This window comes from Heptranchias perlo, chromosome 39, assembly GCF_035084215.1.
Source record: "Heptranchias perlo isolate sHepPer1 chromosome 39, sHepPer1.hap1, whole genome shotgun sequence".
Classification (NCBI taxonomy): Eukaryota; Metazoa; Chordata; class Chondrichthyes; order Hexanchiformes; family Hexanchidae; genus Heptranchias; species Heptranchias perlo.
In genome coordinates, this window is record NC_090363.1 from 7,775,094 (window position 1) to 7,793,838 (window position 18,745).

The 18,745-nt window shown below is 47.5% G+C and overlaps 1 protein-coding gene across 4 annotated transcripts; it reads left to right on the forward strand.

Moving 5' to 3' along the window:
• Positions 1-881: 881 nt before the first annotated feature.
• Positions 882-14,601, forward strand: LOC137305189 (RNA-binding protein 4B-like). Of its 4 annotated transcripts, none has more exons than XR_010958672.1 (5): positions 882-1,131; positions 2,648-2,954; positions 8,224-8,907; positions 12,266-12,358; positions 13,945-14,358. XR_010958672.1 is itself a non-coding variant. In XM_067974012.1 (4 exons), the coding sequence occupies exons 1-3, from the start codon at positions 1,027-1,029 to the stop codon at positions 8,898-8,900; spliced, it is 1,089 nt and encodes a 362-aa protein (XP_067830113.1). In that variant the 5' UTR covers positions 882-1,026; the 3' UTR covers positions 8,901-8,907; positions 14,409-14,601. The 4 variants fall into 4 exon arrangements, 2 of the variants coding, with proteins under 2 accessions (XP_067830113.1, XP_067830112.1); XR_010958673.1 differs by having other exon boundaries at positions 12,266-12,354; XM_067974012.1 differs by lacking the exons at positions 12,266-12,358; positions 13,945-14,358 and adding an exon at positions 14,409-14,601.
• Positions 14,602-18,745: the final 4,144 nt, after the last annotated feature.

Sequence of the window (18,745 nt, forward strand, 5' to 3'; positions counted from 1 at the left end):
TTGTATGATTCTATGATTAACAGTACAAGAAAATAAACAGTTTTGAAAGGGGTGAATAGGCTACAAATTAGTGCTGGTGATAATATCGAATGAAGCATTAGTGCATTTGTGAGATATTCCCGGCTGCTATTTTAGCAGAGGTGCTAAGCAGCTTACATTAAATGGGTTAACACCTGTGTTTATCTGTAACACACACATATTAAATATTTCTCCAAGTTGCTTGTAAATTATGGCACCCAAGCTTCCTTATATGCAAACTCTCACTTCACTTCAAAAGTAATTAATTATATGTGAAATTCAAATTTCAAGGTGATAAGGTGCTAAACAAACACAAGCAGGCAGAATTTTCCTGAAGTGGCCTGTTTATTACCACATCTGCATTTGTTTGCTTTTTATATTAGTTTCTCCTTCAGGCGCATGCGTTAGCCAGGGATGTTGTCCTGCCAGTACCAAAAATGGCGGCGCTCTAACCAGCACAAAAAATTGCCTAACGTGCAGCGCGGTTAAGCTTCCTACACAAAAACAGAAAATGCACAGCAGGTCAGGCAGCATCTATGGAGAGAACGAGATAAATTAACGTTTCAAAATTGCACCCTTTCGCCCATCACACGTCCTTCCTGCCGCAGAGTGATCTTTTAAATCGAGCCCAGATGTTAACCGGTTGGTAATCCCCCAAAACGACGCAGATGGTAGGCGGGGATCCGGGTTGATTGACGCATAACGGAGCCAATCAGCCGCAAGCGGCGTGCGCAGACACGTCCGGACGATGAAGCATTGATTGACGTGTGTGAGCACCAATCACCGTCGACTGTGCCGCGCGGCTAGCCAATGGTTTAAGAGCGGGGCGGGTTCATCCGCTACTGCCAGCCATTTGCAGCCGCCATTTTATGTCGCAGCGAGAGACCGGTGGAGTTTGAGTTTCATTCAGGTCAGATTCCGTTACCCCCTTTCCCCCCCCTTCAGAGCTTAGAAAATAGATTATTTCTATTTCGAACCTTTCACTTTTTTTTTTCGTTTGAAAAAAAAATGGTTAAAATTTTCGTGGGGAACCTGCCGCGGCCGACAACCGCCGAGGAAATCCGGGCCCTGTTCGAGAAGTACGGAGAAGTGAGCGAGTGCGATCTGATCAAGGTAAGCGCGGGGGGGGGGGGGCAGGGGTCCGTTACCAGGGAAACTGGCTGAGTGACACCGTGCGAGGGGTCAGAGTGTGTTACCAGGGAAACTCTCTTGAGTGGTGGTGGGTGAGAGCCTTGACCTTCATTCATGTGTGTTGAGTCTCGCCATTGCTGTTCGACTGTGGGCGGCATCATGCACGCCCTCGATTCTATCCCACCCCACCCCACCCCACATCCACTCTCTAGCAGTGCTCTTTGGATCAAGGGTGGGAACCCTGGCTGGTTTCTTTGTGGAATGGGCCCATCTTCTCTGGAGTTCAGAAGAATGAGAGGCGATCTCATCTAAAGGTATAAAATTCTTAAGAGGGCTTGACAGGGGTAGCTGCTGAGAGGCTGTTTCCCCTGGCTGGAGAATCTAGAACTTAGGGGGCATAGTCTCAAGATAAGGGGTCGGACATTTAGGACCGAGATGAGGAAAAATATCTTCACTCAGAGGGTTGTGAATCTTTGGAATTCTCTACCCCAGATGGCTGTGGACGCTCAGTCGCTGAGTATATTCAAGGCTGAGATTGATAGATTTTTGGACCGTGGGGGAATCAAGGGATATGGGGATCGGGCGGGAATGTGGAGTTGAGGTTGAAGATCAGCCATGATCTTAATGGCGGAGCAGGTTCGAGGGGCCATATGGCCTACTCCTCCCACTTCTTATGTTCTTCTGTTTTTTGATGGAACTGCTGAGATCGAACCAAGTACACATTATGCTGGCCTGGCTGTGATCAGCTAATTTAACACAAACCAGACACTAAGTCTGGGATCTCTGTAGTTTAGTTTCATATTGGAAGATACCGATCAGCCATGATGTAATTGAATGGCAGAATAGGTTCGAGGGGCTGAATGGTCTACTCCTGCTCCTATGAAGGGTGTATTTTCACAGAAAGAAAATGTAGTTTTGAGGTGTAGTCACTGTTGTAATGTAGGAAATGCAGCAGCCAATTTACGCACAGCAATGACCAGATAATTTTTTTTTAGTGATGTTTGAGGGATAAATATTGACCAAGAAAGTGGGAAACTGCCCTACTCTTCTTCAAAATAGTGTTATGGGATCTTTTGCATCCACTTGAGAGGGCAGACAGGGCCTCTGAAAGACAGCACATTCGACAGTGAACTGAAGTGTCAGCCTGGATTTATGTGCTCGAGGTTCTGAAGCGGGACTTGATCCTGCAACCTTCTGACTGAGAGGCGAGAGTATTACCCACTGAGCCTAAATCAGGCACACATTATGCTGGCCCCGCTGTGTGATGAGCTAATTTCACACAAACCAGGCACGGAGCCTTCCTGATCTTTGTGGCTCTGTTCCATATTGGAAGGATTTATATCCCCTCAGAGTGATTTTAAGTTTTTTGCTGGGTGGTGCATTTGTCCGCTGACCCATCAAGTACATTCCTGTCACATCGATTTTTCTTTCTAAAGCCTTATTTTAATTTTATTACTGAATGTTGCTGTAAATTAATCTTTTTTTTTATAAAACACAGAACTATGGATTTGTGCATATGGACAACAAGGATGCAGCGAAGGAGGCAATCGAGAACCTGCACCACTACAAGCTGCACGGGGTCCCCATCAATGTGGAGGCCAGCAAGAGCATGACCAAATCCTCCACCAAGCTCCACGTAGGTAAAGTGAGTTCCAGCTGCACCAGCCAGGAGCTGCAGGCCAAGTTTGAGGAGTACGGGACGGTCCTGGAATGCGACATCATCAAAGATTACGCCTTCGTGCACATGGAGAGAGGGGAGGATGCCATGGAGGCCATCAAGGGGCTGGATGGCACGGAGTTTAAAGGTGAAATTACTGGAGGGTAGTAACTGGGTCACTCTGAGCCATTATGATTAACAACTGTTGAGGTGTTCAGTCTCGCCATTGATTGCAAGGATGTGGACTTGGTACAAAGGATCAGATGTCACCATGACTGGTCTCCCTTTATTGGAGTTTTGAATTATTACAGGTGCTTCTTGGCGGCTGGTATAGTGGGTCAGATACTGTCCTTTCACTACTACAACCTGGGGGTGACTGTCTGTCTGTGTGTGTCTCTCTCTCTGATGTGGGAAGCAGTGGGTCAGACACTGCTCTCTCCACTTCTTGGACTGGGCAATCAATGGCTCAGATATTGTCCTTTCACCCCAGTTGCAGTGGTTGAAGGACTCTTTTAGAATGAGAACAGGCCCACCAAAGCTCACCTCTTTTAGTATTCTAACGTTCTGAGAGTAGCATCCATCTGTTCTGGATGCTCCTAATGATTATGTCTGAATATACTGTCTGGCTGATCATTTCTGGCCCCTTTTGTGAAGATGTTCTTTCTGGTATCTGATTAACATTTATTTCTGATTATGTTTATGATCTCTGGCCCTACTGTCTTGCCTTACATCGAAGTAATATTCAAGGATTTAGCTTATCTGGCAAATTAAATACTTGTATGCTTCATATAGTCCCCTTGATATTCTGTCTAGGCGTTAGAGATTGTTTGCCAGTTGTAAGGGATCGATGTGAAATGTATGTGGGCTGCCTCAATGCTGTTTTAATGGGTAATGGGCACAGCTCAATTATTACGCATTATTTGGCACAAATTGGTTTTTAAAAATATCAGCAATAATGCTCAATAGCTGGTGTGAGAAATGGGGAAAAATGTCACACATCATTTAATTAGAATTATTCTAAATGACCTGGAGGTTGGAATCATAGAATCATAGAAGTTACAACATGGAAACAGGCCCTTCGGCCCAACATGTCCATGTCGCCCAGTTTATACCACTCAGCTAGTCCCAATTTCCTGCACTTGGCCCATATCCCTCTATACCCATCTTACCCATGTAACTGTCCAAATGCTTTTTAAAAGACAAAATTGTACCCGCCTCTACTACTGCCTCTGGCAGCTCGTTCCAGACACTCACCACCCTTTGAGTGAAAAAATTGCCCCTCTGGACCCTTTTGTATCTCTCCCCTCTCACCTTAAATCTATGCCCCCTCGTTATAGACTCCCCTACCTTTGGGAAAAGATTTTGACTATCTACCTTATCTATGCCCCTCATTATTTTATAGACTTCTATAAGATCACCCCTTAACCTCTTACTCTCCAGGGAAAAAAGTCCCAGTCTATCCAACCTCTCCCTATAAGTCAAACCATCAAGTCCCGGTAGCATCCTAGTAAATCTTTTCTGCACTCTTTCTAGTTTAATAATATCCTTTCTACAATAGGGTGACCAGAACTGTACACAGTATTCCAAGTGTGGCCTCACCAATGCCCTGTACAACTTCAACAAGACATCCCAACTCCTGCATTCAATGTTCTGACCAATGAAACCAAGCATGCCGAATGCCTTCTTCACCACCCTATCCACCTGTGACTCCACTTTCAAGGAGCTATGAACCTGTACTCCTAGACCTCTTTGTTCTATAACTCTCCCCAACGCCCTACCATTAACGGAGTAGGTCCTGGCCCGATTCGATCTACCAAAATGCATCACCTCACATTTATCTAAATTAAACTCCATCTGCCATTCATCGGCCCACTGGCCCAATTTATCAAGATCTCGTTGCAATCCTAGATAACTTTCTTCACTGTCCACAATGCCACCAATCTTGGTGTCATCTGCAAACTTACTAACCATGCCTCCTAAATTCTCATCCAAATCATTAATATAAATAACAAATAACAGCGGACCCAGCACCGATCCCTGAGGCACACCGCTGGACACAGGCCTCCAGTTTGAAAAACAACCCTCTACAACCACCCTCTGTCTTCTGTCGTCAAGCCAATTTTGTATCCAATTGGCTACCTCACCTTGGATCCCATGAGATTTAACCTTATGTAACAACCTACCATGCGGTACCTTGTCAAAGGCTTTGCTGAAGTCCATGTAGACCACGTCTACTGCACAGCCCTCATCTATCTTCTTGGTTACCCCTTCAAAAAACTCAATCAAATTCGTGAGACATGATTTTCCTCTCACAAAACCATGCTGACTGTTCCTAATCAGTCCCTGCCTCTCCAAATGCCTGTAGATCCTGTCCCTCAGAATACCCTTTAACAACTTACCCACTACAGATGTCAGGCTCACCGGTCTGTAGTTCCCAGGCTTTTCCCTGCCGCCCTTCTTAAACAAAGGCACAACGTTTGCTACCCTCCAATCTTCAGGCACCTCACCTGTAGTGGTGGATGATTCAAATATCTCTGCTAGGGGACCCGCAATTTCCTCCCTAACCTCCCATAACGTCCTGGGATACATTTCATCAGGTCCCGGAGATTTATCTACCTTGATGCGCGTTAAGACTTCCAACACCTCCCTCTCTGTAATATGTACACTCCTCAAGACATCACTATTTATTTCCCCAAGTTCCCTAACATCCATGCCTTTCTCAACCGTAAATACCGATGTGAAATATTCATTCAGGATCTCACCCATCTCTTATGGTTCCGCAAATAGATGACCTTGTTGATCCTTAAGAGGCCCTACTCTCTCCCTAGTTACTCTTTTGCCCTTTATGTATTTGTAGAAGCTCTTTGGATTCTCCTTTGCCTTATCTGCCAAAGCAATCTCATGTCCCCTTTTTGCCCTCCTGATTTCTCTCTTAACTCTACTCCGGCAATCTCTATACTCTTCAAGGGATCCACTTGATCCCAGCTACCTATGCATGTCATATGCCTCCTTCTTCTTTTTGACTAGGGCCTCAATCTCCCGAGTCATCCAAGGTTCCCTACTTCTACCAGCCTTGCCCTTCACTTTATAAGGAATGTGCTTACCCTGAACCCTGGTTAACACACTTTTGAAAGCCTCCCACTTACCAGACGTCCCTTTGCCTGCCAACAGACTCTCCCAATCAACTTCTGAAAGTTCCTGTCTAATACCATCAAAATTGGCTTTTCCCCAATTTAGAATTTTAACTTTTGGGCCAGACCTATCATTCTCCATAGCTATCTTAAAACTAATGGAATTATGATCACTGGTCCCAAAGTGATCCCTCACTAACACTTCTGTCACCTGCCCTTCCTTATTTCCCAAGAGGAGGTCAAGTTTTGCCCCCTCTCTAGTCGAGCCATCCACATACTGAATGAGAAATTCCTCCTGTGTTGCCCATGGTGTCTTAAGTTTACGGAAGATGCAAAATTGGATGCAGGGGCCATTGATATTAACCAATAATCCAGAAGGAGGTGGACATTGGGGTGTTTTTCTACGTTAAAGGTGCTTATATAGATGTAAGTTGTTATGGAGCAGAGGTGGCAGCTGGAGTTCAGCTATACAAGTATAAGATTGTGAGGTTAATTTTTTTTTTAAAGCAAGAATGTTGATTCCATGTTAAATGGGAATGTGCTTGAGGTAACAGCAGGAAAAATCTGGAGATTTTTGTGGATGGGTTGCCACAATCGGTTGTTTATTGCAGGTGGTGAAGAAGACAGACAAAATGCCAGGATCTTGGGATACGACTTGTATGTCTAAAGAGGTGTTGCTTAAGTTACATTGGGCCTCGGCTTCTATTGTTAAAAGTAAAGATGTAGAATTATCTGAAAAGGGCAATATCCCGAATTTAGAGAGCAGGGTTACAAGGAAACATTGTCCACCTTGGGACTTAACTGTCTGATGAAGAGGAGGATAATAAAGCGGGGGGGGTGGCGGGAGTTGTTGATAGAGGCCTTTAAGATTCCCATAAGTATATGGGATTTGAATCCAGGAAAGGATGAGGAGTCATCAGTTTAAAGTTCAAGATGTCAAAGGAAAATAAGAAATTTAGACAACTTTTTTTTAGTAAGAAGGAGATAGAATTGTGGAACAGATCACCATCAGGAGTGGGGGAACAGAAAACAGCCCTCAACCTCAGCAGGGATTGAGGATTGGTTAACGGACAGAAAACAGAGAGTAGGAACCAACGGGTCATTTTCGGGTTGGCAGGTTGTAACTAGTGGGTTGCCGCAAGGATCGGTGCTTGGGCCTCAGCTGTTTGCAATGTATATCAATGATTTAGATGAGGGGACTGAGTGTAATGTATCCAAGTTTGTCCTAATATCTCCTTATGTAGTTTGGTGTCAAATTTTGCTTGATAATTGCTTCTGTGAAGCGCTGTGGGATGTTTTACTACGTTAAAGGTGCTATATAAATGCAAGTAGTTGTTGTAGTAACACAGGGTAATTTTTAAAAAAAACAGACGCAGGCAGTCGGTCTGAATTCAAGCAGAAAGCTGCAAGGAGAATGCAGGAAGGTGATTCGGAGTTACTTTAAGTCCGGTAGGACCACCACCTGATGGTGAGGGTGGGGAAGCATAGCGTGCTTATTATTATTGTGTTGCGTGAAGACAAGTCGTACTGATTGTGCTAAGTGAGTCTGATCATAACCGTTGCTCTGTATGTTCACCTAAAGCGAAATAAAACAGCGTGACAATCCGTATCTGGCCTCTTACCAAGTGGTTTCTAAGTCCGCCTTCGAAAGGATTGAAGGAAAATGTGTGAAAGACACAAATATCCAGTTCAGATTGCAAGGGGGATACGACTGTTATCCCTAGGTTATTCTCTCGGAGAGTTCGATCAGTACACCCCTAAATACGAGGCGTTCAGACCACCTACGAGTGTAACTAGCATCGCTGTACCTACGTAAGAAAGTATCTAAGGGAAGACCCTCAACTTGTAACACTAACCTTTCCCTTCCATCTCTGTGCATCCTCTCCCCTCCCCTCCCTCCCACCACCAGTGCTGTCGCTGGGATTTAAATATGGTACAATGCCAGTCAGTGAAATTATCATATTGTGCCCAGTTAAACTGTGAAAGCATCTAGCGGTACAGTTATAGATTGGGTCCGTCCAAAGTCCCACTGCCCTACCCTTTCCCCATAGCCTTGCAATTTTTTTTTCCCTTGCCAATTCCTTTTTGAAAGTTATTATTGAATCTGCTTCCAACACCCTTTCAGGCAGTGCATTCCAGAGCATCATAACTCGCTGTGTTTTAAAAAAAAATTCTCCTCATTGCCCCCCTGCCCTCTGCCGCTCTGGTTCTTTTGCCAATTACCTTAAATCTGTGTCCTCTAATTAATTAAGAATATTCTCTTGTGTGTCTCTTTTTTTTAAACAGGCAAACGGATGCACGTTGAACTTTCCAAGAGCCGGCTGCGGATACAGCCCGGAATGGGCGAGAAAAACACCTGCTTCCGGTGCGGTAAAGATGGCCACTGGTCCAAAGAGTGCCCAACGGATCGGCAGGAGTTGGGCGTCGGATTCACCCCCGACTACCTAGACCCCTATGCCATCCCCCCGCGGTACGGGGAGCAGCCCTACTATGACAGCCGATACGTCGACTACTACGAGAAGTACCGGGCGGGAGCGTATGGAGCCGTGGGGACTCCGTATCCCGATCGATGGGGGACCCCGCTGGCCACCTTCGGCTCTGCCATGAGAGAACGCATGCCCAAAGCGTTGGAGCCTTACGACCAAAGTGCCATCTCCCAGCCCCCAACCTATTATGCCCGTGACCGGAGCCCACTCCGGCGACCCGCGGCAGCGCCAGTCACCGAATACGCCACCGCCAACTATGCCACCACGGACTACGCCGCCACCAACTATGCCACCACAGACTACGCCGCCACCAATTACGCCGCCACCGATTATACCACCGCCAACTACGCCACCACCGACTACACCAGCACTTACGGGTACGAATACACAAATACGGTGACCAACAGTGCTGCATACACCGCGACAGGTACAACGACTGAAGCCTATGTGGAGCAGACACAGTACTCTGCTTACTAACTGAAAGGTGAGTGAGAGTCATCTAGGTCATTTTAATATAGATAAATATTTATATAAAGATTTGCTGCACTTTTTTGCGGTCTTGTATTAGAATTATAATCGGCCGGCTTATAGATCGGTGAATTGGTTTTACGTTTTCTTATCCGTATTCATTGTGCCGACTTAAGGTTCCTGCTCCAAGAGGGTTGTGGCAGTATTTCTAAGCAGGTCCTTGATCGCCGTTCCTGTTTGTGCGCGTGTGCGCGCGTGTTTTTTTTTTGTTTTAAACTGCTGTCGTTTGTACGATGTTGAGAATCAAAGCTCGCGCGGTGTTGGTGCCTGCTTTCTCATCCTCAGGTCCTCTCCATGCACAAAATGGGTCTTTCCTTCTGCTGCCTACCTGACTAGGAGGAGAGGAGAGGGCGAGCCCGAGGGGGGGATGGGGGACTCCAGGGGGATCCCCCCCCCCTCCCCCCTCACCCCTCTACACTGTTGGATCGTGCTCTTCCTTTGACAACGTGCCTGTCCGCACGGCACCTCCAGCGACTTGGCTTCGGTTCAGATTTCTCCCCGAGTAAATTTGCGTCCTGTTTGGTAGGTTGACGCCTTCCGTCTTAATAAAAAAAATCGGCTTTTCTCGCTGTCGCGGTTGGTTTAACTCCGTGGCTGCTGCTGTGTCTGCGCGGGGCGAGTTCTGTCTAGATTTAAGCGGCGCGCTGCAGATCTCAAGCCAATTGACCGGTGCCATCGGGAATACAGTAAGTTCTCCGGCCGCCATTGGAGGGGAATCAAAAAAAAAAATGACTGTGCCTCTCCTGAGGTAGAGGCTGAAAATGCCAGAAGTGCACATCAGTTCGATCAGTGTCTTGGAAAGAGAAAAACGGGTTCTTGCTATGACCAAAGATCTCCGTCCCATGAAACAAACCCGTCTTTTCCTTGTTTCAGATGCTGGCTTGGCCTGCTGTGTGTTTCCAGCAATTGTGTTGATTTGATTTGCAGCTCCAGTGTGTGCAAGGTGGCTGTAGGATTTTGTTTCGTGCATGTCCTCACGATGAAGTTCGGGTGTAGGTTTATTTTCTCTTCACCACTACCTGCTGTAGGCACACAGTTACCTATCACGGGAGTGTCGCTTGTACTTTTCTGCACAACTGAAGTCATTTGTACCACAGCGCCCAACTCCTAATGAACGGGACCTCCTGCCTCCCCCTTTCCCCTCCCCTCCCTCCCCCCACCCCGTGCAATGTGTGCTACAGCTAACCATCGAGAGAGGGGGATTCCCAGCGGTCAAACGACAGTAAAAGGGAATTGCTCCATTTTGACCAGGCTTGGGTGAGAGGGAGGAGGAAGTGAATGGCATCACTTTAGAATCAGACAGCACAGAAGGAGGCCATTCGGCCCATCGTGCCTGTACCGGCTTTTTGAAAGAGCCATCCAATTAGTCCCACTCCCCTGCCCCTTCCCCTTCAAGTATTTATCCAATTCCCTTTTGAAAGTTACTATTGAATCTGCTTCCACCGCCCTTTCAGGCACAACAAGTCGCTGTGTGCAAAAAAATAAATAAATCCTTCTCATCTTCCCTCTGGTTCTTTTGCCAGTTACCTTAAATTGTTAAGACTTTGAAGCCTTTATCTTCGTCACATCATGGCTCCGACCAACCGACGGCAGTGAGCTCTGATAAATGGCTGTAAAGGTTAGTCAACGGGGCATTGGAGATGTGGGCCCTAAATCCTGTTAACCTTAGGGGACCGTGTCTACAATCCATGCTCTCCAGATTCTATGCATTTCTCCTCTTGACTGGGGAAAACAGTTGAGCAGAAACTACTCATTGTGTGGATTGTGATGTGGGACCAGCTGGGCGCCCCTTACCCTTGAGTGGGCTGACTTGCCTCTGAAAGGGCGAGTCCAGCCTCTGTAGCTTCCCGTCGACAGTTTCCTTCCAGCCGCTGAAATCTGGGCTGAACTCTGCGGTGCTATTGTACGGTGGGAGTCAGCCGGCTCTGCTCGGAGCTCTCGCCCACCAGCAACTCCCAGGTTCAAGGTGGATCTGAACCTTTAAGATGTCCATACGGCAGCTGCTTGGGCACGAGTGAACACTTTGAGCAGACCATTATCGTGCTGACTTTTTAAACACTTGTCAGCCACAGTGGTGCCCTCTATTCTACTAGTTCACAGTTATATTTGTTCTTCATCTTTTTCTGTGTGTATGTTGTGTTCTGACTTGGGTTACCCGTGTATGTGTGTGTGTGTGTGTGTGTACCTTAGAATGAGCCAAGAAAATTACATCGCTATGGTTACATGTGGTCGGCCTTCTTTTGATGTTTGTTTTGTTCCACCACCTAATTTTTTTCTTCTCCTCTCCTGAAGGTACTCATTCCTGTATGAGTACACTGCTACCGGCACCTTTCCAGTACCCAACTGACCCATTTTACATGTATCATCCTGGACAGTGAGTTTTTGGTACCCTCTTTGACCGTGCAGCTCAATCCCGTCCCTACCGACACGCTTTCCAGCACGGGGGGTCACTAAATAGCGTTGCAGGATCGAGATACTGCGCTTGACTCTCCTTCCCCAGCCCCCAGCTCAGGAGTGCTGAAGCCAACTACTGCTGTGTCAGCGCAGACCAAGAATTGAACCCTTGACCTTCCCGTTGTGTAGGACTCCGTACCACAGTAAGCAGCACATTTACACATTGAACCAGCTCTCGCTTTCCGACTTCAAATCGTTCACCTGCTTCCCTCGCCAGTCATTATTAATACTGCTGAAGCTGATGAAACTAAGGCGAGCAGTGGAGAGATGTGTTGTGCGTACGGTGCAGGTCGTAGACGTTTCTTCAAGTGTTTGAACTCCCTCTTTAAATGTCGCGATTTACCTGCTTTTGACGGCCATTTGCGACAGTGTATTTCCGGACTCTGATAACTCTTCACACGGGAGAGAGAGAGTGGGAAAAAAATACTTCTAACCTTCCCCACCCCCTCCCCCCCCAACTCCCACTTTGTGATTCTAGTACTAATCCTGAACTTATGCCCACTCGCTGCCGATCTCGAGGCAAGCTATCCCCGAAAGCCTATGAAAAGGATCCGAGACCTTTCTTCCCGCTCAGCGAAGCCGCAGGAGGGGCAGGATGTTCACCGGAAGCAGAGGCTCGGAGCATGAGATCTGCATGAGCTGTTACAAGGCCAGTTGCATCAAGTGCCGAGCGTTGTGCGGTGGTACCGAGATGAATAATAAGCGTTGACACATTTAACGTTTGACAATGTTACTAACGATTTCGTGTGTGTGTGTGTGTGTTAAAAAAAAATACACTTTCGAAACTCGAAATAGTCGCGGCGATTGTAGGTTTGTTGAATGAACTGAAATGCTGTGTCGTTTCCCCTCCTCTTTAACAGTTTTGTGCCTGTTGGAAACTCAGCTCCTGTTCCCACCATCGGAGCCAGTGGAAAGTAGCAACTCTCAGACTAGCTTCAGGTTGCATTTTGTGGGTAACTGGCGCTGCAACTGTTTCTCTTGTCCGTTTTCTTTTTGTTTCTGTTGGAACTGTTCCACTTTCCCTCCCCCCCCCACCACCCCCCCCCCCCCAACCCACCCCTCCTCCCATTTTCCCCCCCCTCCCCCCAAACTCTCACTGGGATGCGGTTCCAACAGGCGCCCATCCTGAGTGGCCCTTTTCCTTTTTTACCGTTCAGCGAGTGTCGGCAGCGCGGAGCGACGCGGCGCGGGTCAAGTGCGTGATCTCTCGACACAACACGCGTACGTACGCGCGCACGCACGCTACACCCCCAACCCACCCACCCACCCCCCGGTCTCGGGCCTAATACAGTGGAGAGGCGCTGAGTACGGGGGGGATGTCCCCAGGCGTGCTGACAGCGAGGCCGCCACTTTAGCTTCCTGCTCTTGTCCACTTCCCCCAGAAACTGTTTTCACCACCGGCCGAGGCTCGAGAGATGGAATTGCAGATAGTGTGCGGAAACAGCAGGGGCAGAAAGGTGCCCGAACGTTACCTGCTCCCCAAAAAACAGAAATTGAACTGACTGCTGCGTGGTGATGTGTGTGTGTGTGTGAGAGTCTGATCGCAATCTAAGGAGCACCCCAGGGGGAGCACAATTCCACAACAACTTGCATTTATACAGCGCCTTTAACGTGGTAAAACGTCCCAAGGCACTTCACAGGAACGATTGTCAGACAAAATTTGAAACTGAGCCACAAAAGAAATATTAGAACAGAAAAGCTTGGTCAAAGAGGTAGGTTTTAAGGACTGCCTTAAAGGAAGAGAGAGAGGCTGGGAGGTTTAGGGAGGGAATACCAGAGCTTAGGGCCTAGGCGGTTGAAGGCACGGCCGCCAATGGTAGAGCGATGAAAATCGGGGATGCGCAAGAGGCAAGAATTGGAGGAGAGCAGAGATCTCGAAGGGTTGTAGGGCTGGAGGAGGTTACAGAGATGGGGAGGGCGAAGCCATTGAGGGATTTGAACACAAGGATGAGAATCTTAAAATCGAGGCGTTCCCGGACCAGGAGCCATTGTAGGTCAGCGAGCACAGGGGTGATGGGTGAACGGGACTTGGTGCGAATTAGGATATGGACAGCAGAGTTGGGAATGAGCTGAAGTTTACGGAGGGTGGAACGTGGGAGCGTTGGCTGGCTACGTGATCAGGAGCAGGAACCCCGGCTGGATCTTCCCCCTCCTAAACCTGATGGCCCCCGAAACGGATTGCAGTTCCTCCTGCCCCCAGCCCCGCCCTCCCCCCGCAACGGTTGGCACCCTGGCTGTAATCGCTAACGTAACACTGGGCGACTTCTCCGCCCGGCTCCTCTATCGTGCTGAGGTGGTATGCTCATCAGCCAAGTCGTCAGAAGAACTCTTGCGGAGGGGGGGGGAAGAAACCATTCAGTAATCGTTCTACCTTCTCTCCTCCCTACTCCCCAGGTCTCACTCCCTGTTCTTTTGAAGGGTTAAAAGTGGCAGTGATTGTTGCCCGAGATGCTCGCCCTTGTAGAGTTGTGTGTGTGTGTAGTTCGCGTGTAGCGATCAGCGTGTTTTTGAACAGTCTGTGATGTGCTTCCTTTCACAGGTTTGGTAATACCCATTGACGAGAACCGCGGGTTCCCCTGGTACACACACAAAACTCGGGTCGTACGTTGTGCGGATTACACTCACCGTCGGGATTTAGCGCGGAGGACACCAGGGAAAATACTATATACCTAAATATTGGTGTTTCTTTTTTTTTAATACTAGCTGCGGAATTGATTTTTTTTCCCCATTTCCCAAGATGATCTGTGCCCCTTTTTTTTGCTTTTTTCGAAGTTCTATATGTTGCTTTTTTTTAAAAGAAAGTTTTTTTTTGTTTTTGTGTTCTGGTAACTGTTCTGTGATGGTTGGGCTCTGTCTAGCGTGAAGTTGCCCTCAAGTTTAAAAGTGAACGTGGCCCTGATCCAGTTGCCCTTCCTTGTAGTACCCTGCAATAAACGATGAGTATCTGACCTGACACCGAGTCCGTGTCATTGTTTTTATTTTACCTCCAATCTTATTTTGTAGGGAAGTGCGCGGCAGTTTCATTGGGCAGGGAATGACCTTCTGACTCGGAGGTGAGAGGGGGGAATCGCTTGAGCCCAGCTGACACTCGTAACAGTTTAATGTACCGTTGATGTCGAAAGTAGTGCGTCTGTTCTCCTCTGCTGATTGATTCACTTTCGTGTTAATTTTCTTAACAATAAATTGAGCTCCACAATCTTGTCAGCTTGGTGTTTTTCTCTGAGATCAAAAAGCACCTATTTTCCTGCAGCTACCGGGCGACATTCGGATGAGAAACAGGCACAAGTCCTGCATAGGAACAGGAGGAGGCCATTCAGCCCTTCGAGCCTGTTCCGCCATTCAGTTTGATCATGGCTGATCTGTACCTTAACTGCATTTACCTGCTTCAGTTCCGTATCCCTTAATACCCTTACCTAACAAAAAAAATCTGTCAATCTCAGTTATGAAATTTTCAATTGACCCCCAGCCTCAACAGCTTTTTGGGGGGAAGAGAGTTCCAGATTTCCACTACCCTTTTGTGTTACGAAGTGCTTCCTGACATCACCCCTGAATGGCCCAGCTCTAATTTTAAGGTTATGCCCCCTTGTTCTGGACTCCCCCACCAGTGGAAATAGTTTCTCTCCAGCTACCCTATCGACTTCTTTAACTTTCTTAACCACCTCAATTAGATCACCCCTTAATCTTCTATACTCAAGGGAAGACGGGTAAGATATACTGAGGTATATCAGGCAGGTTAAGCAGCATGAGACATAAACCCTGAGCTCATCTACCCACGACAGAAGTGAAGATACTTCACTTTGGCAGATGTTAAATGCAGGTGCAGGCTCCTCTTTTCCAAGGTAGGTGGGACACCAGACACAATGATAGCACAAAGATATTTGAATACCTAACTAATTGTAGCCATGATGTGGAGATGCCGGTGATGGACTGGGGTTGACAATTGTAAACAATTTTACAACACCAAGTTATAGTCCAGCAATTTTATTTTAAATTCACAAGCTTTCGGAGGCTTCCTCCTTCCTCAGGTGAACGAAATGAAATCCTCGAAATGAAATCGCATTTATAATTCACAGAACAATGCTTGGTGATTACAGACAGTTTTTTCAACTGCCCGTTGCCAAGGCAATCAGTGTGCAGACAGACAGGTGTTACCTGCAAGGTCTCAGAATATACAAATCACCAAAAAAAACAACAAACAAAAAAAAAACAGAGATGGAGAGGTAGAAACATAGAAAAGACAGCAACTGACCCGTTATATTAAAAACAGATAACATTTGTTCGCTGGTGGGGTAACGTGTAGCGTGACATGAACCCAAGATCCCGGTTGAGGCCGTCCTCATGGGTGCGGAACTTGGCTATCAATTTCTGCTCGACGATTTTGCGTTGTCGTGTGTCTCGAAGGCCGCCTTGGAGTACGCTTACCCGAAGGTCGGTGGATGAATGTCCATGACTGCTGAAGTGTTCCCCGACTGGGAGGGAACCCTCCTGTTTGGTGATTGTTGCGCGGTGTCCGTTCATCCGTTGTCGCAGCGTCTGCATGGTCTCGCCAATGTACCATGCTCTGGGGCATCCTTTCAGGCAACGGAACCCTGTGTGAGAACCTCTCTGGATACATCGAGGGCATCCTGAAACCCATCGTACAGGGAACCCCCAGCTTCTGTCGCGACACTACAGACTTCCTACAAAAACTCAGTACCCACGGACCAGTTGAACCAGGAACACTTCTCACCACGATGGACGTCTCGGCACTCTACACCAGTATCCCCCACGATGACGGCATCGCTGCGACAGCATCAATACTCAACACCAACAACAGCCAATCTCCGGACGCCATCCTACAACTCATCCGCTTCATCCTGGATCACAATGTCTTCACCTTCGATAACCAGTTCTTTACCCAAACACACGGAACAGCCATGGGGACCAAATTCGCACCCCAATATGCCAACATTTTCATGCACAAGTTCGAGCAGGACTTCTTCACTGCACAAGACCTCCAACCAACACTATACACCAGATACATCGACGACATTTTCTTTCTATGGACCCACGGCAAGGAATCACTAAAGAGACTACACGATAACATCAACAAGTTCCATCCCACCATCAAGCTCACCATGGACTACTCCTCAGAATCAGTTTCTTTCTTGGACACACGAATCTCCATCAAAGACGGGCACCTCAGCACCTCACTCTACCGCAAGCCCACAGACAACCTCACGATGCTCCACTTTTCCAGCTTCCACCCTAACCACGTTAAAGAGGCCATCCCCTATGGCCAGGCCCTGCGAATACACAGGGTCTGCTCAGACGAGGAGGAACGCGATGGACACCTACAGACGCTGAAAGACGCCCTAGTAAGAACGGGATATGACGCTCGACTCATCGATCGACAGTTCCGATGGGCCACAGCAAAAAATCGCATAGACCTCCTCAGGAGACTAACACGGGACGCAACCAACAGAGTACCCTTTGTCGTCCAGTACTTCCCCGGAGCGGAGAAACTACGCCATGTTCTCCGCAGCCTTCAACATGTCATCAATGACGACGAACACCTCGCTATGGCCATCCCCACACCTCCACTACTCGCCTTTAAACAGCCACCCAACCTCAAACAGACCATCGTTCGCAGCAAATTACCTAGCTTTCAAGAGAACAGCGTCCACGACACCACACAACCCTGCCACGGTAACCTCTGCAAGACATGCCAGATCATCGACACAGATACCACCATCACACGAGAGGACACCACCCACCAGGTGCATGGTTCATACTCCTGTGACTCGGCCAACGTTGTCTACCTCATACGTTGCAGGAAAGGATGCCCCAGAGCATGGTACATTGGCGAGACCATGCAGACGCTGCGACAACGGATGAACGGACACCGCGCAACAATCACCAAACAGGAGGGTTCCCTCCCAGTCGGGGAACACTTCAGCAGTCATGGACATTCATCCACCGACCTTCGGGTAAGCGTACTCCAAGGCGGCCTTCGAGACACACGACAACGCAAAATCATCGAGCAGAAATTGATAGCCAAGTTCCGCACCCATGAGGACGGCCTCAACCGGGATCTTGGGTTCATGTCACGCTACACGTTACCCCACCAGCGAACAAATGTTATCTGTTTTTAATATAACGGGTCAGTTGCTGTCTTTTCTATGTTTCTACCTCTCTATCTCTTTTTTTTTTGATGTGGAGATGCCGGTGATGGACTGGGGTTAACAATTGTAAACAATTTTACAACACCAAGTTATAGTCCAACGATTTTATTTTTAATCCCACAAGCTTTCGGGGGCTTTCCCCTTCGCCTGAGGAAGGGGAAAGCCCCCGAAAGCTTGTGGGATTAAAAATAAAATCGTTGGACTATTACTTGGTGTTGTAAAATTGTTTACAATTGTTTTTTTTTTGTTTGTTGTTTTTTTTTGGTGATTTGTATATTCTGAGACCTTGCAGGTAACACCTGTCTGTCTGCACACTGATTGCCTTGGCAACGGGCAGTTGAAAAAACTGTCTGTAATCACCAAGCATTGTTCTGTGAATTATAAATGCGATTTCATTTCGAGGATTTCATTTCGTTCACCTGAGGAAGGAGGAAGCCTCCGAAAGCTTGTGAATTTAAAATAAAATTGCTGGACTATAACTTGGTGTTGTAAAATTGTTTACAATTAACTAATTGTAATGTGGGATGCTTCCTTGGAAACACTGTCAGGTTTTAAATGGCACTGCGTGAAAGGAGGCATGCCAACATGGATCCAGAACCAACATTGCTGGTTTTCCCTCATGCCAAGATGCCAACTGTTTCTGCAGGCCCTGGTACATCCTCTAGGCAACAAACGTGGGAGGTAGAGGCAGTGCTAAGCTACCTGCTGTAGAGACACCTGCAGATATGATGCGGCGTAGGGCTATCACGTGTAATGAGAGTAGGTTATCCTGAAATTAGAGGCACTCCTGCATTGCTGACCTACAGCACTGTACAGCAACCCTCCTCATATCTACCAATGCAGCACCACCTCCACTTCAGCAGCCATCAAATGGGGTCTGGTACTGAGCTATTCCGTTACTTGCCTGAAACCTCCTGCCTGCACGTTGGATTTCCTTTCCATTCATTTCTGCCTGTCTTTTAATCCTCTGCCTTTTCAGCCTTGGCCAAGGCTGGTAATGGGTTCATAGAATCATACAGCATAGAAAGAGGCCATTCGGCCCATGGTGCCAGTGCCGGCTCTATGAACGAGCTGTCCAATTAGCCTCTTTCCCTGTAGCCCAGCAAATTTTTCTTTGAGATGCCCTTTGAAGTTTTTCAACGGCTTTCAGAATTTTTGACCCCCGATTGTGACATT